The sequence below is a fragment of the Camelina sativa genome, chromosome 12 (genome assembly GCF_030686135.1).
Source record: "Camelina sativa cultivar CO46 ecotype springtype chromosome 12, ASM3068613v1".
Lineage (NCBI taxonomy): Eukaryota > Viridiplantae > Streptophyta > Magnoliopsida > Brassicales > Brassicaceae > Camelina > Camelina sativa.
Window position 1 is genome coordinate 35553527 of NC_141891.1, and position 13504 is coordinate 35567030.

Here is a 13504-nt window from a genome sequence, read left to right on the forward strand (position 1 = left end):
GCATCTACGATAACGCTATGTAATATCTATGATAGCAGTTTTCTCACGCTAACAATGTCAATATTTGTTGTAGTGCCAGCTTTCTTCTTTGGCCATGTGACATGTAGCTCCACTGTCAATCAACCAGATATTACCATTGCTTGAGATATGGTCATGAGTTGCTGTAAACAATCCTTCTTCTTGGTTGTCTTCTTCTTGGTCTTGTCTATTTATTTGTGTTTGACTTTGTTGTTCTGCTTGAGCTTGCATCTGGGTTTGATTGTGCTTGAGTCTGCAGTCTCTAGCATAGTGTCCCAGCTTTCCACAAACAAAACAACTTCCTCTAGGTCTGACTTGCATGTTTTGTTGTGTGCTTGTTGTCTTGTTTTTGTTGTAGTAGCACTCTTCCTCACTGTAATTGTTTTTCCTGCATATGCTACACCACTTTGACTGAGATGATTCTGACCTGAATGTGTCTTGCATATTTTGAACATTTTTGAATTTCTGAAACCTTGCTGCAGATGCACCTTCAGCGTTTCCACCATTTCTATCATCTAATCTCTTCTCTTGTCCTTGTATGGAGTTGATTACTTCAGCCACAGTTACAACTGCAAGGTCCTTTGTCTGTTCTATGACTCCCACATAGGAGTCAAACCTTTCTTGAAGTGAGCACAAGATTTTAGGCACCACAATAGATTCTGCCATTTCTTCTCCATGAGCTCTCGTCTCATTTACCAACTCTACAACTCTTCTAGCAAAGTCTTTAATGGTTTCTCTTTCATCTTGTTTCAGGTTGTAGAAGTTTGCTCTCAACCTCTGTAGCATTATCATGGAACCTTTTGAGTCACCTTGGAACCTTAGTTGAAGTACATCCCATGCATCCTTTGAGGTTTCAGTGACAGATAAGTGACTACTGAATATTTCTTCAGAAACAGCACTAAACAACAACTGTAAAGCTGTTTGATCTTTCATCTCTAACTCTTCCCAGTCTATCATTCTTTTCTGTTCATCTTGTGTGGGAGAAGTCAACTTAGGTGATATTGGGATACCTTCTGTAACTACTTTCCATAAACCCTTAGACTTAAGTATAGCCTTCATCTTTATAACCCATAGACTATAATTCTTTCCATCAAACACTGGAACCACTTGAACATTCTGCATTCTATCTTACGACTAATTGCAAATTACCTAATTTTTGCTTCTCCTTTTTTTTTTTTTCTCGTTTCTTTTGCTGTGCTCTTGTGAACCAGCTTGTGCCTCTAACTTTCCTTTGTTGCTTGTGCAGGTTTCAGGTCACCAAGAACTTTGAAGCTCTAATACCATGTTGGAAGTAGTAGATCTAAGATGAAGCGACTTTTACTTTTTACTTCTTACTTCCTTAACATGTCCTTACAACCACAAAAGCATATTTTTACTACCCTTACTTATTTTAACCTACTTCTTTTCCATCACCCTAAAACCGAGGCCCATTACACATAAGGCCTTAATTGAGTTTATGGCCTAATGGCTTTTTACTTGTTTTCATTATTACAAAACACAAACTCTCATTGTCGTGACTCTTCTTCTTCTTCTTCTTCTTCTTCTTCTACACGATCTCTTCTTCCTCTTCCCTCTACATATGCTTGTGAATCTCTCTGCTCCCAATTACCTTGGCACCTTCTTCCTCCAGTATCTCTTGTTCCTTATTGAGAAAAGGATCAACTTCCAACATGAAGCACGTCGCAAAAACAAGACTGGACTTGGTGGTAGAGCTGGAATTTCACTCTGGTGGTGGAGTTGGAATTGCAGGTAAAGATGGCTTTAACGTGAACGTACGGTTGTTTAAACTAAAGGTATAAGTGATAAGGTGACTATCATGACTAACACACTGATCAAACTCCCATGGTCTTCCAAGTAACAGATGACAAGCATCCATAGGGGCAATGTAACAAATCATTTATCTTTGTATGAATCGCCAACTGAAAATTCCACTAAAACACGAGTGGAAACTGCAACTTCATTTTCTGTTGTATCGCAACTAATTTATAAGGAGAAGGTGTGGTTGCACTTGTAAATTTAATTTTGATACAGCATCCTCAGCGATGACATTCTCACAACATCCCGAGTCGATAATGGAGTTACAAACCCGTCCATTGATTGTGCATCGTGAATAAAAGAGTTTGTTATGTCGAGATTCTTTAGGGAGACGAGGTGCCAAACAAGCTCGCCTAACCACAAGAAGGTGAGTTACATCAGCTTCCAATTCCTCTGTTTCCTCCACAATTTCTTCATCATATATTACTTCCACATCTCTACATGTTTCATCAAGGATAAAAACCACGACGGTTTCGAGTAGGACATGCTGATTGCCGATGACCTGGTTCTCTGCAATTAAAACAACGCAACGTACTAGGTCGATTAACCCGTGTAGGATCAACTGAAGTCACCACATGTTCAGGTTTTTTCATCACCGCTTCAGGAGTCTGACTCGAAGAACCCGATATAAGTGAAGTTCGGACTGGACGAGTAGAGCTCCAAGCAGGATAGTTGCTTCGAGTTTGTTCTTCAACAGTCAACGCTTGTTGATGAGCTTCATCCACTGATAATGGTTTGAATAAATTCAGTGTGTGTTGAATTTTTTTGTCTCAATCCACCCGTAAATCGTGCCACCAATTGTTGTTCTGAATCTTGCCAATCAATAAGAGTTAGTAGCAAAAAAAAATTATTTGAATACTCTTCCACCGAACGTGACCTTTTTTCAAATTTTGCAATATCTGAAACATAAGGTGATCGTAATTAAATGGCAAAAAAGTTTTGCACAAGTGTTTCTTTAATTTATCCCACGATAGCATTTTTGCTTTTCCTTGTCTTGATTGAGAAGTCTTAAACTGTGTCCACCAAGCTGCAGCTCTGTTTCGAAACCGCATTGCAATCACCGGAACACATCGATCTAAAGGAACTCGTCTGAATTCGAGTACCTCTTCTACATTTACGATCCAGTCTAGTAGCTTCTCCGCTGTGTTTCCAGATTGAATCCTTGTTCCCAACGCCAATCGTTTTTTGGAGCAACAACAGGATGCTGGATCTGTCTTTGCAAAAGGGTTATTGTCTTCTCCACCTGGTTCATCATAATCTTGTTCATCATGTTCTCCATCAACAACTACTTGCAGAGGCTGCAGAACCATCGCTTGAATAGCCACTGTAAGCTGCTGCATCTGCTCTTGAAGACGTACTAGAGTTTGACGTGTGGGTTCAACATCAGTTGGCGGTGGGTGGCGCAGCGTAAGATCACAAATTCAACTCAACCAAAGGATTTCGAATTGAAAACTTTTGGGACCCTGCTTCCTACCAATTGAATTCTTCAAGAACTCAAGAATTAGGGATAGAGATAATTCTCTATTTATTAAAAATATCAAAGCTGCTTGTTTGATTAGGTTAATCCAATCGATAATGTGTCATTGTATTCATGAGATTATATAGGAGAGGTTGTACAAGGTAGCCGCTAGGAGCTATTAACTAAGCTTCCTAATATACACAGAAGAATATATGTATTCCTATTCTAATACCCTCTCGCAGTCGAAACGTAATGAGGATGAACGTTAAGACTGGACTTGAAGTCTTGAAACAGAGATGTAGGGAGACATTTGGTGAAGATGTCTGCATATTTATGGGAGGAAGGAACATGAAAGACTCGAACCTGTCCCATGGCAACACGTTCACGGACAATAAAAATATCCAACTCGATATGCTTGGTGCGTTGGTGTTGATCGGGTTTGTGGAGAGATACACTGCACATATATTATCCCAGTACACAAGCGTTGCAGTGTTAAGTAGGCAATGAAGTTCAAGGATTAGGTTACGGATCCATATTGTTTTGGCAACTAAGTTGGCCACACTGTGATACTCTGCCTCAGCACTAGAGCGTGAGACAGTTGGTTGTCGTTTAGAAGGCCAGGAGATGAGGTTGTTACCAAGGAAGACGGCAAAACCAGAAGTGGAATGACGTGTGTTGGGGCAGCCGGCCCAGTCTGCGTCAGTATAGGCAGTGAGTGTCGTTTTGTTGGAATGAGTGATGTGTAAGCCGTCCGAGATGGTTCCCTTAAGATAACGAAGGATGCGTTTCATGGCGGTGAAGTGAGGCTCACAAGGGTCATGCATATAAAGACAAGTTTTTTGGACAGCATAAGCGATATCCGGCCTAGTGAAAGTGAGATATTGGAGGGCTCCGACAAGGCTACGGTATAGTGATGGATCAGCAACAGGAGGTCCGACAGCAGAGAGAAGTTTGGCCGAAGTGTCAAAGAGAGTCGTGACCGGTGTACAGTTGGACATATTTGCACGATGGAGAATATCCGCAGCGTAATTTTGTTGACTGAGAAATAGTCCATTGTTGTCCCTGCGTACCGCAATGCAAAGAAAATAGTGAAGGAAACCAAGATCAGTCATTAAAAATACAGATTTAAGAGAGGAGAGAATTGACCTGAGAAGAGCAGGGGAAGAGGCGGTGAGGATAATGTCATCTACATATAATATTAGATAGGCAAGATCATTGCCTTGGCGCTAAACGAAGAGAGAAGCATCACTCTTGCTGTTCGTGAAACCTATTTTGGTAGCATATTTAGCAAAACAGTGAAACCAAGCCCTTGGTGATTGTTTGAGGTTGTATAACGACTTCTTAAGTAGGCACACATGGTTGAGTTTTTCTGGATCAACGAAGTCGGGCGGTTGGTGCATGTAGACAGTTTCCTCAAGGTCGCCATGGAGGAAGTCGTACTTAACATCGAGTTGGTGGAGAGGCCAGTCACGAGCGACCGCAAGATCAAGAATAGTGCAAATTGTCGTTGGTTTGATGACAGGGCTAAAAGTCTCCTCACAATCTACACCCACTTGTTGTGATTTGCAATTTGCGACCAACAGAGCTTTGTACTGAGACAAGGTGCCATCTGCATTAAATTTATGACTAAAGAACCACATAGAGCGCACAAGGTTAGTGTTCACAGGACGAGGAACAAGATCCCATGTGCCTGCGTATTTTTGAGCAGTATATTCCGATGAAATTGCCCCATTCCAGTTAGGATCACGAGCCGCTTGAATATGAGAATGGGAAGAGGAGAAATATGAGCAGTATGAAGAGAGAAAATTTGTTTAGGTTCATTAATACCACTCTGACTCCTCGTGTGAATGTGAGGAGGTGTTGGTGGGGGAGGCGGCGCTGGTGGGGAAGGAGACACCGGTGGTGATGAAGACTACGGTGGTGAGGGAGGTGCTGGTGATAACGAAGATGCCGAAGGAGAATGAGAAACCAGAGGAGAAGAAGGCACCGGAGGAGAAGGAGGGGTGGGAGGTGAAAGAGGTGCCGGTGGTAAAGGAGGCGGCAGAGGTGATGGAGGTACTAGAGGAGGTGATGGAGGAGGATACGTTGGAGCTGCGGGCAGTGGTGTTGAGGAAGGTAAAGAAATATCAGGGAGAGAAGAAGGAGAGGAAGACAGGGTGTGCAAAGTGGGAGCCGATGGTGGCGACGAGAATGGAAACGATGTTTCATCAAAGACAACGTGGCGAGAGATGATAATACGATGAGTGGCAAGATCGAGACACCGATAACCACGGTGATTAGTTGGATATCCGAGAAAACGCATCGTGAGGAACGAGGAGAGAGCTTGTTTGGAGAAGTGGGAAGAAGGTTGTATGAGAACTCACACATCATCATCCGTAACACCTTGTCCGTACAACATGATCAATGGGCCGTCCGTACGAGCGAAGATATAAACGAGTCCAGCCGGTGAAGAAGAGAACCCTAATGATCTCCAATGTCTCTAGAATCTTCCCCTTGTAGTCGTTATAGCCGTTGGAGATCGTGTGCAAGTGCGCGACCAAGAGAGTCACATGTTAGCTTAAGGAAGGATGTCGCTATCACCCATGTAAACCGTGTACAGCATCTTGTAGGAATATGCTTATTCACTTTGTCTATATTTAGGATGTAACTAGGAACTATTTTGAGTAAGAAGTTCTATTCTTCTTCTACACTCTCTCTCTTACCCTTTTACACTCTTTAATCTCACACGACAAACACTCCTTTACACTTCCGATTATACTTCTTCTTAGACTCTAAAACTTACATGGTATCAGAGCAAGGTTGCTCCTCATTCTAAAGCCTACGTTCATCACTCCCTTCCGCTCTTTCTTCTCTTCCTACTTCTTCTTCATTCGCAAAAGTTCTTTCTCTTTAACCGTTGGGTAATACTATTAACCAGCGGACAAAACTCCATGGAAGGCACCAAGACCTTGATTGTTCCAGTTACTCTCAAAGGAGAGAACTACTTGTTGTGGGCGAGAACCACAAAGACGGCACTATGCGGCCGAGGGCTTTGGACCCATATTACTACGAGTGAGGCTCCCAAGGAAGAGCCTACCAAAGACGGCAAAGAAGCTGTCACAAGCGGTGAAGACAAATGGTTTCAAGAAGACCAAAGTGTGCTTGCTATCATCCAAAACTCCCTTGATGCTCCAATACTCGAAGCCTACTCATATTGCAAGACGGCTAAGGATCTATGGGACACATTGCAAAATGTGTTCGGTAACACTTCCAATTTAAACCGAGTATTTGAGATCAAGAGGGCCATTAACAACCTAAGCCAAGAAGACATGGAGTTCACCAAACACTTTGGAAAGTTTCGGTCTCTTTGGGCTGAGCTTGAGATGCTTAGGCCGGCTACTCTTGATCCGGCCATTTTGAACGAGAGGCGTGAGCAAGACAAGGTGTTCGGCCTCCTCCTCACACTGAATCCGTCTTACAATGACCTCATAAAACATATCTTGAGGTTAGACAAGCTTCCTAGCCTAGATGATGTGTGTAGCCAGATCCAAAAGGAGCATGGATCCATGGGGCTGTTTGGAAACAAAGGAGAACTTGTATCCGCTAACAAAGCTGAAGCTGCGGTTGCAAACAAAGGACATTATCGACAAGATGACAAGATTATACCGGTTTGTAACCATTGCAAGAAGCCGGGTCACTTTAAGACCAGTGTTGGATCCTTCACCCACATCTTCGAGCCAATCGACCGATGAACAACCGTGGAGGTCCGAGAGCACATCAAGCGACCGTTGACTCATCAGCCGCGGAACCATAGCTAGCGAGTCTCCGAAGGAAATGGAACCGCCCTAGCTGCTACCACTGACCTGGTGAGGAAGTCGGACCTTGACGCCCTCACCAAAGCCCTCAAGGAAGCTTCTGGTAAATCTTTTGATGCTTTAAAACCAACTAAACCTCTTATAGTTGATTCCGGCGCTTCCCATCACATGATTAGTGATTCAAAACTGATTAGTGATATCAAACCTGCCCTAGGAAATGTGATTATTGCTAATGGTGAAAAAATACCGGTTAGGGGAATAGGAAACCTAAAGTTGTTTGATAAAGAATCTAAAGCTCTTTATATGCCTAGCTTCACTTCTAATCTCTTATCGGTTAAAAGAGCTACCACTGATCTAAATGCTTATGCAATATTCAGTCCTAATGAGGTGTATTTTCAGGATATTGAGACAAGTAAGGTGCTTGGCAAAGGGGTTACTCAAGATGATCTCTACTTGCTTAAAGACCTAAATCTATCTTCTTTGTATTCCTCTTGTTTTAGTTCAATTAATTTTAAAGAAAGCAATGTTATGTGGCATGACAAACTAGGACATCCTCATTCTCGTGCTTTAGAATTAATATTTCCAAATATGCCTTTTAAAGTGGATGAGTGTGAGGCTTGTATTCTTGGTAAACATTGCAAGGCTGTTTTTCCTAAGTCTTTAACTATTTATGAAAATTGTTTTGACTTGATTCATTCGGATGTTTGGACCTCACCTTGCTTATCTAGAGAAAACCAACGATACTTTGTGACTTTTATTGATGAAAAGTCTAAGTATATGTGGTTAACTCTACTGTCTTCGAAAGATACGGTGCATGAAGCCTTTATTAGTTTTCAAAATTATGTGACTAACCATTATAATGCGAAAATTAAGATTTTGAGATCAGATAATGGAGGGGAATTAATATGATCCTCCCAAAGAATCGGCACCTTTGAGTTGGTAGATAGATACACCTTGATTCTAAAGACGAAGAAGCCTCAAGAATAAGGATGATGGAATGAATGGTTGCACAAGAGTTGTGGAAAGACTCTTGATATACCGGTTTGATCTTTCAGCCTCACACCAAAAGGACCGGATCTCTCAGCCTCGCACCAAGGAGATCAGGGTTTTGACTATTGGAATCACACCAAGTAGTCGGTTTTGATTGATGGAATCACACCAAGCAATCGGTTTTGTTCACAAAGAACAGAAGAGAATCACTCTCAAAAAGAAAAGGTTTTGATAAAAAGTTGGATATATTATTTCAATGATCTTACATGAGTTTATATAGGATAAGAAAACTTGGTAACAGCCAAATATTAATTATTCTTGAAACTAAAAGACAATAAAGATAGATAGTTGAATAAAGATTCAACTCTTGGTGTTTCCCTTCCCAAGGTGACTCTAGATGCATGTATCTCCAATTTTCGTCACTCTTCTTTGACCACAAAATAAAGAGATTATTTTGGGCTTTCTTGGACTTGAATTAGGCTCAAAGTGGGCTGGACTTGATCGACATCATCCCCAATAGAATTTCCCATGCTCTCTTTGGCCATAAGCTCTTGAATAAGCCCATTAAGTACATTCCTTAGTTTCTTAGCTCTTTGACTCCTTGATCCAATTTGCTGATGAGAAACAACATGGGCTGTATCATTTCTTCATCTTGGGCTTAGTAGAAACACCTCCTGGTTGCCAAACATAATTCTGGAAGCACCTAAACCAATTGGACCTAAAACTCTTCATGTGAACAATTAGATTGACCTCCTTTGGAAAATGAAGTGTATCCTTGTATTCCTTGGACCAAATCTTCTGTTTCTGAGCTTAATAAAAACATAAGATATCCATTGACATCCTCCAAGTGGTTTCGTATCGAAATTATGGCTGAGTTGATCTGTGGAACTCGATATTTGGCTCAGACGAGAAACTGGGACTGGGATAGATCCACTGACTTGAAATATCCATATCTTTCACGTATGAACTGATTTTAATGTGCTTCCAAATCTCAGTGATTCTAGGATGGATCAAGATTCAGGAAAGTTCGATTCATAACTTGAATCTTTCTGGCTTGGTCGGAATCCCCCTTTGAATGCTCGTAGGTCCAAATCGCGTAGCCATGAGTTCACCTGATTTATAAAATGAATAACTCCTTCATTTGAACTCTGATTGAACTGATTCCACTTCGAGATATGCTCTAAATGAGGTAAGAATGTATCCCAAATAGTCATTTGGCTGGAAGAATTTATCTTCGACTTCGTTGGTGTTGAACAAGACTCAAGGATCTTCATGGATGGTCTCATGATCTTATCATACCCCTCCTCTTCAAAAAGTTTCGTCCTCGAAACAGTCAGGCCATGGTTTGGAGAGTGTTGAACTGATTCTGGTGGCTTCTCTTTGAGGGAATATATGACTCCATATTGTTGACCATGAGGCAAAGTTGTAATGCTTTTAGTGAGACCTTTCTTGGTTCCTTCAAAATCCAAAACTTGCTCTACCTTGCTTGACCATAAATGGATCATTGGCTTTTCTCTCCTTGTTGGTGTAACAGCAGAATCATCCACACTTCCAAAGTTGTTGATGATCATGCCTTCCTTCTCGGCTTCCTCAATCTGATCTTTGCTGACCTCTTTGTGCTTTGGTTCCTCGGCTTCTGTTTGCTTACTCAGTGAATTTGTTATTTCCAACAGATTTTTCTGAACCAGAAACTCCTTATGCTCCTTTGGTGATGGTGACAAATCAAATACAACTTTATCTTCCTTAGAAACATGAGACGTCTTTTCTCGTTGGTAACTTGACATGACAGTAGACGCTCCATCAGATGGTCTAGAAGTCCTCCTTAGAATATGATCTGAACTACGATGGTGATGGTTGGGAACATATCGTTTCCTCAAAATAGACTTCAATTCTGACCAAGTCTCAATAGGGTGTTCTCCATTTCTCCTCCTGCTTATCACTAAATGATCCCACCAAGTAATAGCATAATCACAAATCCAGTGGCTGCAACTTGTACCTTCTTCATTTCGCAATAGTTTTGACAGCTAAAAACCGACTCAATCTTTTTTTCCCATTCTAGGTATGCATCTGGGTCGTTCCTGCCTTGGAAGGTAGGAATCTTTGACTTCAAACTACCCATGTTATCATCCATTAGTCCTCTTGCTTCTCTAGCACTTCTTGGTCTCATGTGGCTCCCTCTTGATGATTGACTACTGTAATAATCATCAGCCCTTGCTATTGTAGGTTGATCTCTTTCTCTTATATGATGCAACATTTGTGGCTGTCTTTGTTGTGCCTCTGATTGAACTTCATCCAACCTCTTGTAGATTGCATTCATCTCAATTCTCATCAACCGTCGCATCTCTCCTATAAGTGCTTGAACTTGTTGATCAGTAGATATTTTTTTTTTATTAGAACGGGTTCCTCCCTTTTTTTTTTTTAATCAGAACGGGTTCTTCTCTTTTTTTCTTTTTTTTTCTCTCTTTTTTTTCGGACTGGATACAAAATTAAATAAATAAAGATGAAGAAGAAAAGAAAAAAAAAAGATGAAAAGATAGAAAGAAGATGAAAAGAAAGAAGATGAAAGATAGAAAGAAGATGAAAAGATAGAAAAGAAAGAAGATGAAAACATTAGAAGATGATAGAATGATAGATTACCAAACATAAAGGTGTGCTCTGATACCACTTGATATGATCCTCCCAAAGAATCGGCACCTTTGAGTTGGTAGATAGATACACCTTGATTCTAAAGACGAAGAAGCCTCAAGAATAAGGATGATGGAATGAATGGTTGCACAAGAGTTGCGGAAAGACTCTTGATATACCGTTTGATCTTTCAGCCTCACACCAAAAGGACCGGATCTCTCAAGCCTCGCACCAAGGAGATCAGGGTTTTAACTATTGGAATCACACCAAGTAGTCGGTTTTGATTGATGGAATCACACCAAGCAATCGGTTTTGTTCACAAAGAACAGAAAAGAATCACTCTCAAAAAGAAAAGGTTTTGATAAAAAGTTGGATATATTATTTCAATGATCTTACATGAGTTTATATAGGATAAGAAAACTTGGTAACAGCCAAATATTAATTATTCTTGAAACTAAAAGACAATAAAGATAGATAGTTGAATGAAGATTTAACTCTTGGTGTTTCCCTTCCCAAGGTGACTCTAGATGCATGTATCTCCAATTTTCGTCACTCTTCTTTGACCACAAAATAAAGAGATTATTTTGGGCTTTCTTGGACTTGAATTAGGCTCAAAGTGGGCTGGACTTGATAGACATCATCCCCAATAGAATTTCCCATGCTCTCTTTGGCCATAAGCTCTTGAATAAGCCCATTAAGTACATTCCTTAGTTTCTTAGCTCTTTGACTCCTTGATCCAATTTGCTGATGAGAAACAACATGGGCTGTATCATTTCTTCATCTTGGGCTTAGTAGAAACACCTCCTGGTTGCCAAACATAATTCTGGAAGCACCTAAACCAATTGGACCTAAAACTCTTCATGTGAACAATTAGATTGACCTCCTTTGGAAAATGAAGTGTATCCTTGTATTCCTTGGACCAAATCTTCTGTTTCTGAGCTTGATGGAAACATAAGAGATCCATTGCCATCCTCCAAGTGGTTTCGTATCGAAATTGTGGCTGAGTTGATCTGTGGAACTCGATATTTGGCTCAGACGCGAAACTGGGACTGGGATAGATCCACTGACTTGAAATATCCATATCTTTCACGTATGAACTGATTTAAATGTGCTTCCAAATCTCAGTGATTCTAGGATGGATCAAGATTCCAGGAAAGTTCGATTCATAACTTGAATCTTTCTGGCTTGGTCGGAATCTCCCTTTGAATGCTCGTAGGTCCAAATCGCGTAGCCATGAGTTCACCTGATTTGTAAAATGAATAACTCCTTCATTTGAACTCTGATTGAACTGATTCCACTTCGAGATATGCTCTAAATGAGGTAAGAATGTATCCCAAATAGTCATTTGGCTGGAAGAATTTATCTTCGACTTCGTTGGTGTTGAACAAGACTCAAGGATCTTCATGGATGGTCTCATGATCTTATCATACCCCTCCTCTTCAAAAAGTTTCGTCCTCGAAACAGTCAGGCCATGGTTTGGAGAGTGTTGAACTGATTCTGGTGGCTTCTCTTTGAGGGAATATATGACTCCATATTGTTGACCATGAGGCAAAGTTGTAATGCTTTTAGTGAGACCTTTCTTGGTTCCTTCAAAATCCAAAACTTGCTCTACCTTGCTTGACCATAAATGGATCATTGGCTTTTCTCTCCTTGTTGGTGTAACAGCAGAATCATCCACACTTCCAAAGTTGTTGATGATCATGCCTTCCTTCTCGGCTTCCTCAATCTGATCTTTGCTGACCTCTTTGTGCTTTGGTTCCTCGGCTTCTGTTTGCTTACTCAGTGAATTTGTTATTTCCAACAGATTTTTCTGAACCAGAAACTCCTTATGATCCTTTGGTGATGGTGACAAATCAAATACAACTTTATCTTCCTTAGAAACATGAGACGTCTTTTCTCGTTGGTAACTTGACATGACAGTAGACGCTCCATCAGATGGTCTAGAAGTCCTCCTTAGAATATGATCTGAACTACGATGGTGATGGTTGGGAACATATCGTTTCCTCAAAATAGACTTCAATTCTGACCAAGTCTCAATAGGGTGTTCTCCATTTCTCCTCCTGCTTATCACTAAATGATCCCACCAAGTAATAGCATAATCACAAATCCAGTGGCTGCAACTTGTACCTTCTTCATTTCGCAATAGTTTTGACAGCTAAAAACCGACTCAATCTTTTTTTCCCATTCTAGGTATGCATCTGGGTCGTTCCTGCCTTGGAAGGTAGGAATCTTTGACTTCAAACTACCCATGTTATCATCCATTAGTCCTCTTGCTTCTCTAGCACTTCTTGGTCTCATGTGGCTCCCTCTTGATGATTGACTACTGTAATAATCATCAGCCCTTGCTAATTGTAGGTTGATCTCTTTCTCTTATATGATGCAACATTTGTGGCTGTCTTTGTTGTGCCTCTGATTGAACTTCATCCAACCTCTTGTAGATTGCATTCATCTCAATTCTCATCAACCGTCGCATCTCTCCTATAAGTGCTTGAACTTGTTGATCAGTAGATATTTTTTTTTTATTAGAACGGGTTCCTCCCTTTTTTTTTTTTTAATCAGAACGGGTTCTTCTCTTTTTTTCTTTTTTTTTCTCTCTTTTTTTTCGGACTGGATACAAAATTAAATAAATAAGATGAAGAAGAAAAGAAAAAAAAAAGATGAAAAGATAGAAAGAAGATGAAAAGAAAGAAGATGAAAGATAGAAAGAAGATGAAAAGATAGAAAAGAAAGAAGATGAAAACATTAAGAAGATGATAGAATGATAGATTACCAAACATAAAGGTGTGCTCTGATACCACTTGAT

General features: G+C 40.6%; 2 protein-coding genes across 2 annotated transcripts; one reads left to right on the forward strand and one right to left on the reverse strand.

Annotated features, from left to right (window-relative positions):
* Positions 1-57: 57 nt before the first annotated feature.
* LOC147933125 (uncharacterized) lies at positions 58-1140 on the reverse strand. Its single transcript, XM_087477306.1, has one exon. The coding sequence runs from the start codon at positions 1138-1140 to the stop codon at positions 58-60; it is 1083 nt and encodes a 360-aa protein (XP_087333432.1).
* Positions 1141-6222: 5082 nt separating this feature from the next.
* LOC147933126 (uncharacterized) lies at positions 6223-7595 on the forward strand. Its single transcript, XM_087477307.1, has 3 exons — positions 6223-6964; positions 7232-7503; positions 7587-7595. Exons 1-3 carry the CDS (start codon positions 6223-6225, stop codon positions 7593-7595), a joined length of 1023 nt encoding a protein of 340 aa, XP_087333433.1.
* The last annotated feature ends 5909 nt before the right edge of the window (positions 7596-13504 follow it).

Excerpts from the sequence above, each read along its gene's own strand:
- LOC147933125 (XM_087477306.1), bottom strand. The coding sequence starts at position 1,140 with ATGCAGAATGTTCAAGTGGTTCCAGTGTTTGATGGAAAGAATTATAGT.
- LOC147933126 (XM_087477307.1), top strand. The coding sequence starts at position 6,223 with ATGGAAGGCACCAAGACCTTGATTGTTCCAGTTACTCTCAAAGGAGAG. Across the intron at positions 6,965-7,231 it reads TAACCATTGCAAGAAGCCGG|TTGATTCCGGCGCTTCCCAT; the intron begins GTCACTTTAAGA and ends AACCTCTTATAG.